Here is a 20,548-nt window from a genome sequence, read left to right on the forward strand (position 1 = left end):
AGCTCGATATTTTAATAATCGATTTCAAGACTTAGATAGTGACTATAACTCAAATAAGCTGTCTTCTTCTTTATTCCTCGTAGCATGAATTTCCGCTGTCATTTTTTTATTTAATAGTTCATATAGGCTTATTTTAATACTAATATAATACTAAATATAAACTTTGCTGCATGTAAAAATAAAATTCTTAAGTATGAGAAAATAACTTAGAGAGGGAGTATGGCCTACCCGGGGCCCGGTCCTGCCGTTGTTTACCGCCTCGTCAGGTTCTGCTGTCTTACCCCGCCTGCGGCGGCATCTTTTGCCTCAAGCCTTCTGGTCATTGATCCTTCGATATTGACAAGGATCAATGAAGCACCATTGAATAATCGAAAATCGCCTCCTGAGAGACTTCCTACACCCATGACAGAGAGAGACTATATAGACTAGCGAAGAATATATATAAAGTCATATTAAATGCCTATTTCAATGATAGCAATCATGAATAATGATTACTTATATGAGTTCTATGTATAATTGTAAATAAGAAGCGTTGATAGGTTCTATCAAGCAGCTTTGGTAATAGTTAACTCTACTAATATCATTCAATTTTCTGCAGCCGATTAATTCTATGTAAACCCTTATATTTTCAATACATCCATGACTGCAAACTAAGGAGCCGCTAACAAGCTCATTGTTAAGGTGAGTATATAGTGTAAGTTCTAGAGTTCATTATATAAGTATCTGGGTGGCGAATAGTACTGCTGATAATGTTACTGGATATGACGTAACTTCCAGCGCCCTGCAGCTGCTACACTCACGCCCACACCTGGCTCTGCATACCCAATCTTCTTAATGCTCGAAGGGAAATAACCCTTCCGTAGGGTCGCCTAATTTCTGCACATGACTCGTTATGTCCGTGCTTCGAACGCCATACCTGGAAAAGGCAAACCAATTGGTAGTTGTGTTGGGACTGGTGTTGAGCACAAGCTGTCTGGTGATGCGGATTTACACAAAGACTGCTGTAATGAAGAGATTTTGGTGGGATGACGGTACGAATTCTAGGACCCCCCTTTTGGCTTGTGCTGCATCTGCGTTCCTCGAATACACAACATGACGCTTATGAATGTAGTTTTCATCATTGTGGCCTGGGTAGAACCCCTCAATCTCACGCTTGGGTCCGAATTCTCACGGCTTACCTATATCGTCCAAAAAAGACCTTTGCTGCTGCCATCCAAGCGACCCTACTTTGTACGAGTGGCACCGCTCATCAAACAGGTTTGAGCTAATTGGGACTGCTGTAGATGGATTCAGCCACGCTGGGGTCGGCATCCACATGACAGAGTTGTCACCCTCGACCCTGGTAGCTCTACAAAAGGTATAGCTCCCATGCGTGTGCAACTGCTGCTCACCGTTCACTTCTATGAAGGCGCACAGCTTACGCTAAGGCATTAATTCCGCCCCTATCCAACATTGAGACCGTGATAACCGCCTCAATTGTTTACCTCCCTTGTCTCGCATTCGCAAAGCTCGCCTTGCTTATGCTGTACTATAGACTCCTGTACACAGTCAAAGCGTGGGTATACACACTCTATCTCGTGGGATTTGTGGTTGTTGGATACACGATAGCACTAACTGTGGTGCTCATCTTTCCCTGTGACCCCATCGAGAAAAACTGGAATCCGTTGATTCTCGAAGGGTCTTGCATTGATCGGAACGGCGCATACCTCGCGACCGCCGCCACGAATACTGTCAGCGATATCATATTGCTACTGATTCCCGTTCGAGTGATCTCGAAGCTCCAGATGCCGCTGATGGAGAAGTTGGGTGCCTTTCTCATGTTTGGCATTGGTTCTCTGTGAGCAAAGCCCGGCTTGTTCCCTTCTTACCACGTTCGGACTGCAACGGCGGCACGAATATCTCGGAGCCCTTAGGGTTTGCCTGTTAAAGTCTTTTTGTCTTTGGATGACTGAAACGTAGTGCAGGACGATTATCATGAGTATCGTGCGGCTGGCGACCTTATGGCCACTGATCAATTCTCAAGATTTTTCGTATCACCTCGCCCTCGTCTGTACATTCGTGTGAGTAGAGTCTTTGCCCTCTCATCCATTTTTTCTGTGATGAATGAGAAACCGAGAAACCGCAATTAACGGTAATGGACCAAATCGTCCACACCAAGTGGATAGCAACATTGAAGCGAATCTCATCATATTATGTGCCTGCCTACCCTTTTTGCGCCAGCTCATTCGCCATTTTGCACCCCAATGGACACCGTGGGGGGGGCACTCCCGGAATACTCGAAGCTCGTCGTCCACTTCAACTCCAGGCAGAATCTTGCGGGGTGGACCTCGAGCTGATGCCGTTGCGGTGGATCTTGAGATCTCGAGTATAAGTCAGGAAACGGTGCAGGACGGCTTTTGGCACACAGAAGGTTCTTGATGTTGACCCCGCCTTCGGAGGCTTCCTGAAGTGCCTGGTCCTGGACCATAATAGAAAACAGGCTAAGGGATTGCCGTATACCTGATCAATCTGATATGGGCCCAAAGCTTACAAATAGTGTTCCTGATATAGTTAGTCACAGTCACATGGTATCCGGGGATCATGCGTACACCTGGAACTCCGGGTTACGGACCAGCACCTAGGGCTTGGTCAGGAATGAACAACTCGGAAGTCCGTGCCCAATGCGCAGTCTCGCTAGGGTTCTGCAATAGGGAGACATTTAACTTCGGATGTTGTTGAAGGGTTAAGATGCTCTATCCTAGTAGCATTATATGCGTAGCAAAGAACGACAAGATCTAAGACTTGACATTAGAATAGCCAGGGATGGTATAATACGGGGACACACTGTGATTTCTATAGCATGTCCTTGGAAATTGGTAATGCTCCACCTTGCGCCACCTATCGAGTTGAACGGCACGCCTGGGCCGTCAGATACTCTTTGAAGGAGCGTGCTGATGTCTTCCAAGTACCAGACGGACATCGGCAAAAGAAGTTCCCTAGAGCCTTCCTATACTGCGGGCATGTGGAAGTCATTATGAGCAGGCCCGGGTTGCGAAGGGTCCTGCGTAGCCTGCCAGGCTGTTCCTTAGCTTGTGGATCCGAGTGAGTGTTGCTGGAGGATTCATCGCAGAAACCTTGGGTTTGGGCGTCCGTATAGACGGACGGTAGTCTGCAAACAATACCTAGTTATTTTTCCGACGACGGAAAGCCGTTGTGTGAACGACTGGGTAGAAAATAAGCTGAGCACTGGTATAATGCATCAGTGGCCCGCAAACGTGGGCAATGGACAATCCGTCGCATTTACTATATCACAGTCGTCAGCGGTGGTCCTATCCACACTCCACCAGAAGGGTAACTCACCGATCGACATCATAATCATCCCAAACTCATCCGCCTCCTCAAGCCACTTCTCCGCCCTCTCCTCCATCTTAATCCCCGGTCGAATCTGATCAAATTCACCCTGGATATATCCATGCCCATCCCATCTGGCAAGCCACCGGATATACAGAGAATTCCACTCCTGCTCCGACTTTGCCTGCCAAAGTATCTTCGCCGCAGGCGCAGGCATGAACCCTACCTGGCGGCAATCTAACGGCGGAGCGTTGTGAAAGACGGATAGTGCCCAGTGGAGGAGGTAGAGCGATAGGACTGCGCGTCGCTTGGAGGTGACGTGGACCCAGGCGGTCCAGGTGGGACGCATAGCTTCTCTTTCCTCCTGGAGGAAAAGGCCCATGTTGGCGGCGTGGTTGGCCAGTTCTTGGATCTTGTGGAGGAGCGTTGGTGGGGGCAGCGTTGGGCGGGAGCTCTCGCCGGGGAAGCGGAGGATGATCAGGTAGATTACTATTGCTTGGAGTATTGCGAGGAGGGCGGTTTCGTCGAGGTCATCGAGCTTCAGTCATCAGCCGACGTCGGTTTCAGAGCTGGATGTGCGTACGCACCTTGTTCAAGAGGCTGTTTGCTTCGTTCAGGATCAGGCGGTAGACTAAGTCCTCGGCTCCACGGCATTGCCCGTGCCACATTTTTACTAGAGTGAAGCAGTTGGCGAGGGATTGTGGTAGAGTCATACCATCGGCAATATAACTGTGGTGAATGAATGGAGGCGTTTGGAAATCTCCTGCAAGCATTTTAGGCCAGGATCGAAGAACACGGAAGATGAACTCCATGCTGTGGTTCGTCAACGCCGCTGCGGGGGATTGTGCAATTGGATCTGGTGAGAGCAGCGAGCTTGGAATCTCACTGATCAAACCAGTAGGGTATAATTGGGCATTGTCATTACGAACCAGGGCTGCGGGGTCGCGACACGGGGACAGGGAAGAATTTACGTCAAGGGGAAAAGACAGGTCCCAAGGCGCAGGGTCGGCAAGCAGGGCCTCGAACAGGCTTGACGAATCAGCAGCCGGTGGCTCCGGTGGAGTTGATATGTTCACTTGCGGCGCCGAAGTCGTCTGCTCCCTCTCTGGTGATGGAGAGCCAGATGAGTCCAGGAAGGAATTTGAGTACTGGCAGGATATCTGTCGCATGGAGCACCGCGAGCAGCTAGGGCGCTTGAGATTACACCGCGTCTTGTCCGCGACACACTGGCTACATGCCTTGCGCCGTACCGTCTACGGCTAGGGTTGGTTGCACTTCTTCCGGAGGTGACGGATAAGCGAGGAGCCTGTTGATACTGCATAAGAGAGGGCACCGGAGATAGAGCTCAGAGGGCCTCACGATGGGTGAATGTGGTGGCACAAAAGGGGCACTCAGCTCTCTTCTCCATCGCTGCAGGTTCCATGTTTGTGATTGTGAAGATCTATTTTGAGATGGGAGAAGGGTATCTGGACCAGACCACGATACAAAACTTACGTCGTAGGGAGGGGAGGTTCGAGGTGCAGCAGTGGTGGATCCCGAACCCGGAACTCCGGGCTGAGCTCGGCTACTATGCCTTTCTGGGAATAGCTTTAGCAGCCCTGCATTTGATGGACGATTCCAGTCAACAACCATTTGGCACAACAGTATTAAAGCTCTCCATCTGCCCTATTGGCGCTTCCATGGTACCTAATGTGGGCTCCTGACGACCTGAACCTTGAACGATATGGCCTAATCCGGAACTCCGAGCTCCACTCAGGGCTACTAGGTAGGTATACGCGCCTGCCTACCGTACTTTGAGGGCAATCCGCAGCCAGTTAAAACCCCGGTTCCATCTCCAAGCCCCCACGAATATGACTCTTGACTGGGATTCCTGGCGGAAGAATGGGTATCTTCATATCCCCGAATACCTCAATTATCTTGAAGGCTGTGGCATCGGGGAGCGGGTGCAGAATGCATTGACCCGGTATGCATACGACAGCAATGGACCGGAGCTAGGGCAAAAGTGCTATGACCTTCTCCGCGAGATGATTCAACAAGACCCACTTTACTACGCCCTCATCGTTGAATGTCGCCCAGATAAGGAATCCAATCTCGTTCATCGTTCCACTATGACGCCCTCCAATCATCATCACCAGTGGACGCCTCCGAACATGTTAGGGCACCAACACGATAACGATATTCAAAGCAGTATCTTACTGCCCACCCTCGCTGTCAACCACCTGGTCAACCTGGTACCCGGATCACATACAGAAGCACAATCCCCCTTGGCACTCCACCCGTCCAACGTAACACTCAACCCCGGGGATCTGATCATCATGATGCCAACCCTTCGACGAGCGGAGTCCACATTTTCGGCCAGTGCGTTGTTGAATCTATCGCAGGCTGTGGTAGGCGGAAGTGAGCTTGCTTCCATGTCTACCGCCGATGCTCTCCTACTAGACAGAGTCCCCGGAACGGAGGCCCTTCCTCCCCAAACCCGTGACGAGCAGAACCACCAGCAGCATCAGCAGCAGCCTTGCGAGGGTGGCTTGGACTGTGCCTCCGCGCTGGGCGAGGCCTTGACTGGCCATCGGGACTGGAACGACCCGAAGGTCACTTACCAGTGCAATATCGTTCTGGGCACTGATCATGGAGCCGCCATGGCCTTCGTGACGCGCATCCGCGAGCGCCTTGCCCTAGACTTCCACGAAACACTGGATATGTTCGAGAACTCTCGCTCGGACGGCGGCAGCGGCGGCGGGGGCGGCGGCAGTGCAGCCGCTTTGTGGAGTGCAACGACAGTTAACGTCAACACTGAAGGCACCTGGCCGGAATTCAGTCCTGGGGAGCTGGACCTGACGGAATTATTTGGCGTCGATTCCACGGGGAATCAAGTCCTTCCTAGCACCACTGATCTTACGTCAGTATCGTCGCTGGTTGGTTATGGATATGGTTTGTGACGGCGGCTCTGGGCCTTGGTGCCTGAGGTTGCTCGCTCACCGCCCATCTCGGTGGCCTTAGCTAGTTCTCCCAGATAGCCTCATGTAAGAGAATCCATCCATCTTCCACCTCTCTCGGAGGCGCCATCAGTTTGTGATGCGGCACATCGTTCTTTGGGGGGCGGGGGTGTTCTGGTTGGCGTGGAGCTTTTGCCTGCCGCAAAGTCGGGGTTTGTTTTCTTGCACTCGTAAAACACTTTTGCGTATCTGGTTGTTGATTCCAATGTTTGCGCTGGGAGAACATGCGATGTGAGTCTAAAGTATCAACATTACATGATAGAATGGCCTAGTTGTCTACAATGATCATGAGTGAAGTTAGGGAGGGTTAGGGCTCAGTAGATAACTAGTGGTTGAGGGGCGTGGACAGTGGCTGCCTGAGTACCAAGGCCGTCGGACGGCTGCCTTCTTATTCTCCCACAATCCACAATTCACACCTCTGAAGTTCTTCTTCATCTCATCACCATCCCTTCAGAAATCCACTAGGGATTACTCGAACTCATCCTTGAACATGACTTTTCTTCGTCTCTATGAATGATCTATCTTCAAAACCAACCCAGCAAAGAAAAGAAAATAGCATTCCATAATGCAGACCACCCACGCAGTCATAGCAGAATACCACTCACTCTCGTTACCCCTGCCACTCATGTCGCTCAAATCTCACGCTACGAATTATCCCCATGCATTATGGGGGGATGCAAACAACGAATATCCTTAATCACGTGCGTGTCATTCAAAATAAAGATAGGCTTCACATCCCGCAATCGCTCGTTGAAACCTAGAGCTCTACCTCTGCCTAGCGATTCCGACCGTGGAGATCTGACAGCACAGCTTCGAAAATCCCCTTTACAAGACCCTCACTCTCATCCACGTTGGCAATCTTCGCCGAAAGCGCCTTGTGAGCCTCTTCCGCATATTCCAAGTACCGGGCTCGCAGCCCGAGAGTCTCGAAAATCCCCTTCACTCGGTCGACATCGCCACCGGCATAGGCGACCTCCAACTGCTGCCTCTGCTCCGTGGTAGCCTTCGCCAGCGCCTCAACGAGCAGCCAGGTACACTTGCGCTCGACGATGTCCGTGCCCACTTTGCCCGTGGTCTTGGGGTCTCCAAACACGTCCAGGTAGTCGTCCTGGACCTGGAAATACGCGCCCAGCTGCAGTCCGAGATTTTGCACGGTCGAGAGGTTCTGCGGGGTCGCGAGGTCCAGGTAATGCACGACGAGCGCCAGCGGCAGGTATACCGTACAGTAGGCGGTCTTCTGCACGGCCAGGAACGCGTACGCCTCGGCGGTATGGTGCTGGAAGCCCTGGAAGCACGACTTGCTGATGTGGCTGTCCGTCACCCCGCCTAAATCCATATGGAGGATCGTCTCGTCCAGGGTATCGAGGAGTTGTGGGTAGCGCGGATGCGGGGCAAGGTGTTTCCGGAGCAGGTAGCGGCCGCAGGAGCGCATCAGGAGCGCATCGCCGATGGCATCCAGGCCAATGTTGGCGTGCAGGTAGCGGCAGAGCTTATTGCGGCGGAAGACGGATCTGTCCATCATGTCGTCGTCAATCAGGTAGGCCGCGTGCAGGATCTCAAGATACCAGCCGATGAGCGAGAGATCACGAGCCTGCTGCTCCGTGAGCCCGTGGGCAAGAAGTCGCTGGCCGGCTTGCAGAGGCATACGGCCTCGCCACCGCTTGCCCCTTTCGGTCGAATCGCGGAGGCACTGTAGTTCGATCAGGCTCTTGCTTCTGCACAATGGGCCAAGGGGGCGGAGCAACATACCTTGTCAAGTCTCTCGATCACACTGCTGGGTGTTTTCAAGGAGGCGAGATGTTCCCGTATCTCATGCAGCAATCCTTCCAGGAACGCATCGAATTGAGCCATGGCCGAGTCAAAGGCTGAAGAGTCCTTCAACATCGGAGGAGACTGTGGGACCTGGCAGTGGTTTACTAGCACCTCCACTGGATGATAGCTAGGTATCGGGTCCCGCGATGCTGCGTAGAGATGAAACTCCTCGTCTTCACGGGTGGGATCGGGCAACAGCGAGGGCAGAGCGTCCAGCAAATCTGATTCACTGGACAGCAGCTGCAAAGTCTCACAGATTTTGCGGGAAGAGTCCTCGTCTGGACGCCGACAGGTCCCCGTGAGCTCGTGCGTGATGATGGGTTTACCCGGTACCTTCGCGTGGAGATACATTGCAATCGCGGCCACCAGACAGGCGTTCGGTGTGCTCTCCGCAGAAACAGCGGCTTCAGTCACCCAGAGGATGCCTTTTGTTCTGTTCAGGAGCAGTGCTAACCGTTCCACAAACATCTTGTCCGGCGAACCTTCCTCCTCGACACCGCTGAATATGATACACACGGTATCTCGTTGCAGGGGACTAGTGGGATCAAGAGCGTAATCCATTGAAAAGGTGGGAATATCCCGAAAGCCATGTTCCTCACACGAGGATGTCAGCCCTTGTACAGTGCCAGGCGGATAGTGGCCGTTCTTGATCATCACATAGGAATGATTCTGGTCAACGGCAGTAGAGGTCATCACGCTGTGGAGATACAGACTGGGGTCATCGAAGTCCCGTGCACACAAATCAAGTCCTGAAAAACCCGTCGAGCGGAGGACCTGATCCCATTCACCCTCGTCGATCGTGGGTCCCAGCTCTCTGCCTTCATCGACACCTACAAAGCCCAAGTCTACATGTCAGATCTGAGGTGCAAAAGACATGGAAAAAAGACATCCAATACATACCGGCCCACCACCCTGGCAGCGTCCCAAAGATGATCGACCATCTTAATGGCGGATTGGTAAGTTCCAAAAGTATTAATTTGCCTCCGGGCTTCAGTAGCCGTCTCAAATTCTGCATTGTCGTTCGGATACTTGGCGTCGCGTGAATCACATCCGCCGCCACAATGGCATCGTATGAACCGGGCTCAAAGCCTTGAGCCACCACCTCTTTGCTGATGTCAAGAACTTTAAAGCTGACCTTCGAAGCCCACGGCGCGAGAGTCTGCCGAGCCTTGGCGAAGAAGCCAGGTGATATGTCGGTGAACTCGTACTGTTGCAGGGGCAGATCACTTGCATCCTTGCTCAAGGTCTGAAGGATGTGCAGCGCCGACGCCCCAGTTCCAGCTCCAACCTCGAGGATCCTCATTGCGGTATTGTTGTGACCGGTCACGATGCCTTGGATGGCTTCTGCTACTTGATTTTGACACTGCTGCATACCAAGCGCCGAGCGGTAATACCTGGCAAGGAGATCCCCGTCAAGCATCAGAGAGAGTGGCTGTATTTCACGCCGCAGGATTTGGCCAAGGCTGTCCCCAATCCTACATAGCAAGTCCCCTTCTGGGCCACAGTTCTTGGCGGCCTCCACGATCTCCTGCTTGCTTCGCCCATCGGGAGGGAGCGAATCTCGATCCCGGCCGAGTCGCAGGGCAGCGACGAGAGAGCGGTGCTGATCGCTCAAGCGGTCGAAATCATCGTCGGTCAGGGCATTTAAGGCTGTTTCTGCAAAGTGCTTGGCGGCAGCATCAAGGGAGCTGATCATTCGTCCGACGAGCTGGTCTGACTTCTCGTTCACGTCCCTCCTTCCCTCGGCCAAGCTGAAGGGCTTTCCTTCGACACTGGGTCGCAAGTTTTGTCGGCTGGTGAGTGTAGACATGAGTCACTGTCAGCGCCGACAGCTACCGGGGTCTCGATCCAGTATCGCGTGGCATGATTCCAAGGATAAGTCGGGAGGTCAACGATGAGTCGAGGAGGAGCCTGCCACGCCTGTGCCGAAATGTTCACGGCTTCGATATCGACCGCACCCCCCTTCATGGCCACGGCGGCCGCCGTGTCGAGCATACTGGAGACCCCATCGGCTTTTCGCATCATGCACGGAGTGTAGTCCACACTGTTTTGCATGTGCAAGGATTTCAGAATCTGCTTGATCGGACCGTTAAGGGTGGCGTGAGGCCCCACCTCCACCAACAGGTCCAATTCGCGCGGCGCGCCGGACCCCTGACACACAGCAGAGACAGCTTCGCAGAACCGGACCGGTTGCGTCATGTTTCGGACCCAGTACTCAGTGCCTAGCTCGGTGACCTCGACTCTGGCCCCAGCGACGGAGGAGTAAAAGTGCACATCACTACTGGTCCGGTGGTGGTGGGACTCGATGTCTGACAGCGCCTGGCGACAAGGCTCGGCCAGCTGCTGCACATGCGCAGAGTGATACGCGACGCCGACATTCAGGCGCTTGACCAGAGCTCCATGCTCGGGAAGAATCCTCTCCAGCTCGCGGATACCGGCCAAGTCCCCGGCCAGTGTCACGCTCCTCGGGCTGTTGTAGCAGGCCACGGAGACAATGCCGGTTTCCAGCCGAGACAAGTAAGGCTGGACCTGCTCGGCCGACCATCCGACCGCGAGCATTCCTCCGGCGGTCCGCGTGTGACTTCTTTCCAAGCTCGCAATGAGCTGGCCTCGATGAAAGGCCACCTTCATGGCATCGGAGAAGCTTAAGGCACCAGCCGCGTATGCCGCGGCTATCTCACCACCGGAGTGGCCCACGACCGACCGGGAACGGATCTTCCAGGACGACAGGAGATCCACCAGGCACAGCTGCGACGTCGTGGTGATGACCTGGTAGACATCGGGGTGATCGATCCTACTGCCTTCTCCGTATCGGAATGTTTCGTCTATTGGGGAACCCCCAAATATCAGTAAAACCTGCCGAGGAACCCGGGCCACACACAGTATTGTGATCTCGACTGGAAAAGCCTGGAACTCACCTGTCGCTTTCCATGTGCAGCCAAGTGCTCTTAGACATTCGTCAGCTCGGAGAAAGGATTCACGGAACACTGGATACCGCCGGAAAAGGTCATAGCCCATCTGCTCCCACTGTGCACCCATGCCCGTGAATACGAATCCGAGAGCGGGAGCTCGAGCAAGCCTGCTGGCCAACCCAGGGGTATCACGCGACATATTGAGAGACAATTCTTCAATAGAAGAGGCTGCAACCGCGAGACGAGACCGTAAACGTGACCGCCGGGCTAGAGAGTACGCCAAACTCTGCAAAAATGGATCTTGATGTGGGGGGCGAACAGAACCCAGCCAGTCGACCAGCTGCTGGATCATCATAGACCTTGACGCCTGGTCGTTCGCCGAAATCATGAAGAGTCGGCGGATGCGATTGGCCGACAGATCGTTGTCGACATTGTGCGGATCCGACGACGATCGTGGCCAGGCTACGCCAGAGATGAAACTGGAACCGAACCCACGATCGAGAACAACGTGAGCATTGGTTCCGCCAAATCCGAAGCTGTTGACGGAGGCTCTCCTGAGCCCTGTGAGAGGCCATGGCGTCAACCCGCGCGGGATCTGTCAATTCCATTTCGAACGTACCCGGGTCAGTGATCGGTGCAAGGCTTACAGTACATAGGTTGTACATACAGGGCACCAGGAGGGGACCAACCTGCATTGTCCATTTGTCAAGGGGGATGTTGCTGTTGGGTTGCGAGAAGCCGCACTGCGGAGGAATCGTGGCTCGCTCTAGACAGATAATGGCCTTGACTAGTCCGGCCAGGCCACTCGCGCCTTCGAGATGACCGATATTTCCCTTGACGGAGCCCACATGGAGCTGCGGGTTAGAGAAGATCCTGGCGATGGCTCTTGCTTCCACGGCGTCACCGGTCGGCGTCCCTGTACCGTGCGCCTCGACAAACGCCGTATCCCCCAGATGCAATCCAGCATCTTGGTAGACCCTGCGGACGAGGGACTCTTGTGCCTCTCCATTGGGGAAGGCAATTCCCGCCGTCCGGCCGTCTGAATTGACGCCCGAGGCTCGGATCACCGCGCGGATGGGGTCCCCGTCGCGGACCGCGGCGTCCAGGCGTTTCAGGATCACCGATACACATCCTTCGCCACGACCGTACCCTGACGCGCGACGGTCAAACGGAGAGGACCGCCCGCTGGAGGAGAGGACGTTGAGCTGGTGGAGGCCAACGTGAAGGTCACTCTGGCAGATCAGGTTGACGCCCCCGACGATGGCCTGCTCTATCTCCCCGCTGAGGATGGCTTGGCGGGCTTGATGCAACGCGACCAAGCTGGCCGAGCACGCGGTGTCGATGGTCATACTGGGGCCGTTGAGGTTCAGTACATAGGAGACGCGGTTGGCGAGAATGCTTCGACTTGCTCCAAGGGCACTGTGGCCACCGATCGGGGATCTGTTCTTGGCTGCCAGATTCGCATAGTCGTAGGCAAAGGTCCCGATGAAGACAGCCGTATTGCTTCCACTGATCGATTGCAGCGAAATGCCCCCTTGGGAACGGGAACAGGGTCAGTAATTCGTTTGACGGGGACTTGTTGGGGCTTGGCCTCAATCCGCACCATTCTCCAGAGCCTCATATGTCACTTCTAGGAGCAGTCGCTGCTGAGGGTCCATCGCCTGGGCCTCCTCGGGCGAAATCCTGAACATGGCCGCGTCGAAGCGGGCAATATCTCCCGTGAGGAAATATGCACCTTCCACCCCAGTCTGGCAAAATATGGCCATGGATCAGCATTCAATTCGGAAGGAGGATGGGCCGCACATCAAAGCTCGGGATCATGGCCGTACCTTTTTCCATGCTTCCAGGTCCTCTTGATCGAAGCGACCTGCTGGGGGCGGAGCCCAACCATCCGCACCACTGGCTAGCATGTCCCAAAATTGGGTACAATTGGTCACTCCGCCGGGGAGTCGGAGGCCAATGCCAATGACTGCAACATCTGTCATGATTGAAAGAGTATCGATTAGTTGACCTGGGATCTGTGGTATTCGTGCAAAGCTCTCGATGTGGGTTTTGCCCGATAGTGAGATGTTATAAGATGCTTTTGAAGTCGGTGAGAAGCCCTGCATGTAATTTTAGCAGTACGTATTGACTCACGGGGCTAAAGGCACCGGCTGTCGGATTCCGCTGCAGGCTGAACGGCGCCCGTGAGTCCATGCTGAGACATTTCAGAAGACCATTGCGGTACATTTCCTCCCCGTTGTTCGATTGACTTCCGGAATTCTCGACAGTTCGCCGCTGGGGGAATGTGTTTTTCCTCGCTTTCTGACCTCGTTCCCGGCCCGCTGCATGTCGCCGTAACAGCACTGCAGCCGATTAGCACTCCTTACATGCCCCATATATGATTTCCAAGTGGCTGCCCCGGGGGAGTCATACCCAGGTTGCGATTGGGTCGGAGCTTGGCGTTCTGAAAGTATTGTGTGTGTGGTTGTACTGTCCATACTAGTGTATAAGGATAGAGTTTGGGAAGTTGAAGCCGGTGTTCTATATCGAGTAACAAACCGCTACATACTCAGTCCTACTTCTTAGGTACTAAATACACATGCAGAAGTAGACCGTGTGCAGTAGTGTACTTTCAACGCATGGCAATGGGGACACACTACTCGGCTTTGGAAATCAGGAATCATGGAGCCAGACTATATCTTATTGCATTTCCAAGCCTAGGTCAATATTTCATAAAGCTTCAATCCATCAAAGCAGAAGAACAAAGCATCAAGAGGAAAAGCGGCGCGATAATGAGCAAGCAATGCATCCACACCACAAAGGACTAGCAAAACCGATGAATGGTATGATCAGCCTCGATATCCTGAAGTACATCCGCCCGAACCGCCTCCACCATCGGTCCAAAAAGTTCTCACAGTAGAGCCGGAACCATGGGCTCACAGTGATCTCCGAGTCCCCCAGGATGAGCTGCAGTTCCGCCGGCGTCACATATCGGTAATCCCGGATCTCCTCCGCATTGAGATCAAGGTGGACATCGACTTTGCAGAGGAATATGGATGCAACTATAAAGTCCCCGGCACCCACCGGGGGGTTAGATACCGCTGTCTCAACGGGATTCTTGGCTTACCTTCGTGCTCCCCCCACTGCGCATCACTGGGGCATCGGTAATGTATCCGCGTGGCAAAGTGCAAGGCATCGAGCGGCACGTCTTCCGGGGCGATGCCCAGCTCGTGCTGCAATTTGCGTTGCGCCGCGCGCTTCAGTCCCTGGATGCCCCCGGTTTCTCCCTCTACCGCGAGAGGATGCGAGCAGCACGTGTTGGTCCAATGGTCGGGCATGGTGAGTTTGCCGCTCGCGCGCTGGTGGATCAGGAGGCGGTTCTGCGTGTCGAACAGGAGGACGGAGAAGGCCCGGTGGAGGAGACCGCGGTCGATGTTGGCGACTTGATGGCCTTGCAATGATGAACAGATGCGTATCAGCTGTTGTAAGGGGCATTCTTCGATGTGGGCCTTACAAACTCTCTTACTAGCCATTCCTATTTCCCGGTCTTCCTCGTCGATGACGATGCACATTTCCTCCATTAATGCATCTTGGCTTTGTTGTTGTTGTTGAGATTCACCGGTTCGCACGGCATAAGCTAGCGGCTTCCTGGTTGAGACGTCTAGAGGCTGAACGTCTTTGGGGAACAGGTCAAAGGTTGTCTTCGAGGTGACTTGCGTTCTCTCGGGCATGGGCACGGAAGATGACATTTTCCAACCCTGGTTTGTGTTGGGACTGACAGTGACAGGTCCGCGATGCCATGGTTATTGACATATTTATATTTCGAGCCCTACTGCCGGGGCTCTTGGATCCGGCTGTCCTCTCATGGCTGTTGTCACCGGCTCTCACATCTAGCACAGTATAAGGTACAGAATACTAGGATTTTCATGGTTCTTCTATCTGCGATCTCCCAGTCTCATTCAATCTGCAGATCACATTGCCCTGCACAACTGCATACCTGTTGCAAAACAGTATTTACCCCAAGTCAACAACCATTCACCATGGACAGCGACAGCAAGCCAGTGCCTCTTTTGGTAGATCAACGAGAAGCAACCGACCCACAGGGAGTGATATCTCTTAGCTCTGTGGCCGCCTACATTTTTGTTGGCAAGACAGAGAGCATGGCCCGTGTTCTTGTCCCCGAGATGTGGAAAGCTGGCGCACGCACGTTCATCTTCATCACGGAGTCCACGAGCCCGAGTGCAGCTCGGAGGGACATCATCCAGGGACTGCGCGCAGGTGGGGCCACGGCGTTTCTATACGAGGACTGTCTGTCACACATTGACCGTCTGAAGACGGTGCTCGGGCTCTGGAACACAAATGGCCGTCGTATCGGAGGAGTGGTCTACGATCAGACAGACGCGGTGGTAAGTGCGTCGCAGGACCCCCGCACAGGGATATCGTCACTAACGTTCGTTCTTGGCCTAGGCTGAGGATCTTGATGACGTGCTATACCATGCCGCAGGAATGCAGAGCCTACACGAGAGCACCGCCGCACTGGAGCTGGACTTTCTTCTCACCTACTCCAGGAGGGACACGCCTGCTGCCGCGATGGCCAAGCACATGGCTCGCCATCGGTCGGCCTTCGGGCTCCCATTCGTGCCTCTGGAACTCGAAACTGGACCGGACGCGGTCGAGGCTCAGGTATTGTCGCGTTTCCGATTGGTCTTTTCAGACCCGGCGCAGTCCGCGCCCACCATCGAGAGTGTCTACTCTTCGTCCTCTGGTGAGACCGCGGCCCAGACGGGCCTCACTACTCCTGATGGCTTCGGTGCAGGCAACTGGTCGCCATCTATATCAAGGTCCTCTTCGCGGGAAGATTGCGATCAGAGAAAGGACCAGGACGTGCTGCCAGAAAGAGATTGTGGCCGACCTCCAAGCAAGTCGTACGATGGAAATTCGTCGCTTTTTGATAGTGCCGCAGAGCAGATAGCGTCTCTTCTCTCCGTGGAGGTCGATGAAGTTGACCAGGATGCCCCGATCGCAGCCCTTGGAGTGGACTCCCTTATAGCCAATGCTTTCTGCAATTGGCTTGCGACAGAAGTCAACGTCCGACTGCCCCCATTTGAGTTTCTGGAGGCGGGTTCGCTGCGTTCTTTTATCCAGCGTATTATTCATTCACGGGAAGGCTTTTAGCATGAGTGTATGTAGCAGATACCTGTATATGTCGGCATAAAGGTATTCAGCAGCGCAAGCATGGCGGTGGTTGCAAGACACCCTCTCGTGGGCGCTCCATTAACACGTTGATAAGTCGCCCCCTTTAACTGGTCCGCATTCTGTATCTAGAAGGTGACAAAGCCAGGTTCAGAGAAGTGTTTTCCTCGGTCGTATTTTTCCCGACTTCGGGTCCTTCCTCTACTCCACAACGCAGTAGTTGGGGTGAAGAAGCCCTAAGCCTGCGTGGACTTTCCCGCTCGGGCTGTGCACGCTACCACCTGAACAGGTTCTGTACTGAAGAACTGCCTTCTAGGCTTGGACCAGAGCGTCCTCCAACCCACCATCGCTTCCCACCTGTCTTCCCCGATGATGACTGTCAACGATCGCATAGTAGGCAAGGTTGCGGGCGAGATACTCGGTTGCCTCCAAAATGTCGTTCCGACGTTGGAAATCATTTTGGAGCAGCGTCAGGCCGAACGAAACAATGGACCACGCACTTGATGCTGAGCCCTGACTTTACTAGATGTTCAAGCTGGAAATCTTAGAAGATCAATAAGATAGATTACTCACCATGGCCTGTGAGATCAAACGTCACCAGTCTTGACAAGCTCCTGCGCCTGCAATGCATAAAGAATGATATTCCTAGCGGATTCACGGATGTCGATCTGCCCCCGGCGACGCTTGCGGATCTTGAACCCACCTCCTATACTCACGGTATTTCTCCTCCATTGTTCTAATCACACCTTCGACGGCATTCGTGACTGAGGAAGAGCTTTCCAGCTCTAGAGCCTTTCGGTGCTTCTTATCTAGTTGTTCACCGGCAACCCCCAGAGGTTCCTTCCGGGGGGATTATTGGTTCCTGCCTCGCTCGGGGGGTAAGGGGAGGCTTGGTTGGTCTTCGTGGCGACGCGGTCGTCGTCTTCCGTACACGGGGATGGGGCCTGGTCGTCATGCTTCGTACGCGCATATCGATCTGGCTGTGTGGATCTGATTTGAGCACGTAATCTCCCGGAATATCGCGGGTTACCCTCTGAAGTGACTGATGTTCGCCGGGGGATAAATCCATTGAAAGATACCGGAATGGCAGTCAGCCCAGCCCATATGACGGTCTCTCTGTTTTTCCGGCGTGAGTATTGAACACCTGGCATGCATACACTAGCTACCTAGTCTTGAAAATGGTGACAAATGTCATTGTCTTATTGGTCTATACATGGTTTGCTTTCTTTTCTGTCCTCTGTCTGTCCTTTTCCTTTTTCTCTTTCTTTTTACGGGTACGGCGGGCGCGCCGGAACAGTTCTCAGAGCTGAACCACACGTTAGCGCTGTGTGGGGCTTGAAGTGACTTGTTGGGTGATTTGCCGCTTTAGTGACTCTGTTTTCAGGCCTTATTATCGCAGCCTCAGGCAGCATTTCATCCACCGGGATAATCCTCACATACAGCACATGGACATTTGCTCCATGGGAGCGGATCCCATGGAATGATCTTGCGGGTATTGAACATCTGTAAATCACCACCCTCTTCCACTCCCCTTCCACTTCGGTTTCATCTCTCTGCCAAGTCCAGAGATTCCCGATTGCAGAAGGGTTAGACAGATCGGGTCGGGCCGGTGTACAGTACAGTACGTATCCCGAGTCACGGGTCGGATCCGCCACGGCTACTTCCGCTGCCACTCATTCCAATCCACTTTATGCTTGTCATACATGCGGTGAAACGTCGTGCCCTGATAGTAGTCGGAACATCCGTGATGCATTCAACCCAGAATGGTCCGCGCTACAAGCAATAGGTAGTGACGTTCACCGCTCGTCAACCTGAACACGTCTAGAATACCTATCGTCTCCGAGATGCCGGGGCTGAGCCCTGATACAGAACTGCCCGACTGGAAGAGGTGTGTCCGAAAGCAAGCACATGATTTCTTCGCCGCCTTTGTCATTCTTACCGACCGCTCCTAAGGGGAAGACAGAGCTCGGTTGTTATAGAGTTCTGTGGTATTGTGGTTTCACTGTTCTTCAGTCGTCCTTCGTTGACAATACCTGTTGGCGGCCATGCGGCCTCAGTAGGTAGCAAGGCTGCCGCTCACCGCCCACCTCGGTGGCCTCAGCTAGTGCCTCGCAGGTAGCCTCACGTGGGGAAAATTCAAGCATCTTCCACCTATCTCCCAGGTGTCATCAGATTCTGAAGCTATGATGCATGCGCAAAAACGTAGTTCTCTTATGAGGTTCTACCCCCTAACCTGTGGATTCCAACAAACTCAATAAAGCTGCAATCTTGTAAGAGTCTTGGGTCTCACAATTCAACTAACCTTAGTGGTCTTTTATCTAGTGTTCAAGTTTAGGAAAGAGGAATACTAGTTCAAGAAGTATTTACAAGGCATGACGTGACTATGCACTCGCCAGTGTCCATTGTACCTTCCGTCAGCGGTCACTTTTGTAGCAGTAATGACGCAACTGACGCAATGCCGACATTCATGACTCATTACAAAATCTTCTATCTTCAGCATCGTTACTCTCGCGCAGTGCAGAGCCCCAACCCAAACAATCCCAAACGTATCCGAGCTCCCTTACCTCGATCCAAAATGTCCGACTCACCAGACGGTCCCTCCATAAGGGAAGAAGGGCGCCCTCAATGTTCTCAGGACGAAGAAAACTCGCTGCCGTCCCATGCGTCTACCGTATTCTACACTCCGAAGATCCTGGAGCTGATCCTGCTAGACCTGGATATGCTCACATTGCTGATTTCTCGTCGCGTCTGCCACACGTGGAACGAAATGATCAAGTCCTCGCGCAGAATTCAACAGGCGTTATTCTATATCCCACTTGAGAGCAAGCCACCAGACCAGCAAGCTATGAAGAACCCGCTCGTGGTTAAAAAAGATATGGCTCGACTTTCTCAGAACAGAACTTGACTCGCGGTTCAGAGTCTTCGTTCCTCTCGCCGGGGGAAATCGCCGGATTCCCCGCATCGCGTCAGAAAAAAGGGAGAAGGCGTATATGCGTCCCGAGGCGAGTTGGAGACGGATGCTTCTCCAACAGCCTCCAACGGATGTTGTTCGTTTCTGGAACCCCAAAAGCCCCAACATTCCCATTGGGCGGTTTGCTGATATGGCCGATACCCACGCCAAATGGATGCCTGATAAAGATCACATTCGTATGGAGAACGTGACATATTGGATAGATACTGGGGCGTTCTCACCGGGACCTCTCCCATTTCTATGCTGGGATGATCCAAGTATCATGAGGAAAGCTGGAAGCCGCCGGAGATTGGCTCGAGATTCCATTCTTTCCGGACATCTACTCCGGTTTGATCTCACTATCAACACCGAATCTTACGGATCAGGAATATGGTGGGGCTCTGCAAATACTCCAGTAAAGCCTTCGACATTGAATATCTGGTGTCACAAAGAAGAGGTCCAACTGCTGCAAGGAGAGCCAGCGTAAGGTTGATCAACATAGTGGTTGACCGAAAGTTGATTGAGAAGGGCATCATTAATCTCGTGAGTTTCAGTATTGGAGGTTTGACTGGCAACGGTTATTCGGAAGACGTTGATCTCTCTTATTCTGCCGTTGGTGGGTTGGTAAGGCTGACGCTCAGGAGGCGGAGCAGAGGGTAGTTATGGATGAGTATAAGGGCGCTGTGGAAGCCGACCAGCGACTTCATCGCACAAAGGATCATGGAGGCTCAGGACGATGCGAACAGCGCCCATGGTGCCTTGAATGCTAAATACGGCACCAGCTGGACGCATGCGATCTCGGAACCGAGCTCGAGCCGGCGTTGAAGGCCCCACCAGAGATGCTCTCGGTGGCGTTCACCCGGCGACTTTTGCTGCTCGTTGTCTTGTGGCTGGGCTCACCAATGGCTTGAGCGAACAGGCAGGATGGTTCGGGGAGGATAACGCGGAAAATCATTGGAAGTATGATTGAGTGGAGATACTAGCCATCCATGCCGGTCAAAGTAGTAATAGTGGCCAATTCTTCTTGTTGTTAGCAACTTTGCTTTGTCAGTGGACAAAACTATTTTCCCACGATCTAGGTAGTCACGCCTTCTTTTAATGCTGTCTGCTGCTGGAGGCTGACTGCGAGCTGGTCAGGGTCCTTGATTAAATGGAACATTGCGCTTTCCCTAGACCTTGGCAAGGTCTCCGGCGAGTTGTGTGAAGAACCACCTCGGCTATAAAGTATATAGTTCAAGCTGACTCCTTTGGAACGTGCCTGAGCGGCAGGCGCTGTACCCATTGACCTGACTACGTATAGGTTTAAATTATCTATCTCCGTACGCTGGGACCTTTAGCTTCCGCGACGATGACCGGTACGCCTCCGGTGCAAA

At 53.2% G+C, this 20,548-nt stretch overlaps 5 protein-coding genes across 5 annotated transcripts; 3 read left to right on the plus strand and 2 right to left on the minus strand.

The window, feature by feature from the left end:
* The first annotated feature begins 1,088 nt into the window (after positions 1 to 1,088).
* On the plus strand, positions 1,089 to 2,217 carry ASPACDRAFT_122446 (uncharacterized protein). Its single transcript, XM_020196541.1, has 3 exons — positions 1,089 to 1,230; positions 1,284 to 2,060; positions 2,159 to 2,217. Exon 2 carries the CDS (start codon positions 1,521 to 1,523, stop codon positions 1,839 to 1,841), a length of 321 nt encoding a protein of 106 aa, XP_020054138.1. The 5' UTR covers positions 1,089 to 1,230; positions 1,284 to 1,520; the 3' UTR covers positions 1,842 to 2,060; positions 2,159 to 2,217.
* Positions 2,218 to 3,238: 1,021 nt separating this feature from the next.
* Positions 3,239 to 4,499, minus strand: ASPACDRAFT_45097 (uncharacterized protein; the record flags this gene model as incomplete). Its single annotated transcript, XM_020201545.1, has 3 exons — positions 3,239 to 3,282; positions 3,340 to 3,868; positions 3,918 to 4,499. The coding sequence occupies 3 exons, from the start codon at positions 4,497 to 4,499 to the stop codon at positions 3,239 to 3,241; spliced, it is 1,155 nt and encodes a 384-aa protein (XP_020054139.1).
* A 681-nt stretch (positions 4,500 to 5,180) lies between these two features.
* Positions 5,181 to 6,269, plus strand: ASPACDRAFT_45098 (uncharacterized protein; the record flags this gene model as incomplete). Its single annotated transcript, XM_020201546.1, has 1 exon — positions 5,181 to 6,269. One exon carries the CDS (start codon positions 5,181 to 5,183, stop codon positions 6,267 to 6,269), a length of 1,089 nt encoding a protein of 362 aa, XP_020054140.1.
* A 729-nt stretch (positions 6,270 to 6,998) lies between these two features.
* ASPACDRAFT_1889732 (uncharacterized protein) lies at positions 6,999 to 14,781 on the minus strand (the record flags this gene model as incomplete). Its single annotated transcript, XM_020198546.1, has 14 exons — positions 6,999 to 8,016; positions 8,076 to 8,968; positions 9,039 to 9,902; positions 9,956 to 10,963; positions 11,057 to 11,645; positions 11,698 to 12,584; positions 12,654 to 12,798; positions 12,880 to 13,152; positions 13,187 to 13,395; positions 13,466 to 13,496; positions 13,690 to 13,725; positions 13,973 to 14,070; positions 14,160 to 14,483; positions 14,559 to 14,781. The coding sequence occupies 14 exons, from the start codon at positions 14,779 to 14,781 to the stop codon at positions 7,102 to 7,104; spliced, it is 6,495 nt and encodes a 2,164-aa protein (XP_020054141.1). The 3' UTR covers positions 6,999 to 7,101.
* A 199-nt stretch (positions 14,782 to 14,980) lies between these two features.
* On the plus strand, positions 14,981 to 16,207 carry ASPACDRAFT_1889733 (beta-ketoacyl reductase; the record flags this gene model as incomplete). Its single annotated transcript, XM_020198547.1, has 2 exons — positions 14,981 to 15,438; positions 15,500 to 16,207. Exons 1-2 carry the CDS (start codon positions 15,073 to 15,075, stop codon positions 16,205 to 16,207), a joined length of 1,074 nt encoding a protein of 357 aa, XP_020054142.1. The 5' UTR covers positions 14,981 to 15,072.
* Positions 16,208 to 20,548: the final 4,341 nt, after the last annotated feature.

This window comes from Aspergillus aculeatus, assembly GCF_001890905.1.
Source record: "Aspergillus aculeatus ATCC 16872 unplaced genomic scaffold ASPACscaffold_12, whole genome shotgun sequence".
NCBI lineage: Eukaryota > Fungi > Ascomycota > Eurotiomycetes > Eurotiales > Aspergillaceae > Aspergillus > Aspergillus aculeatus.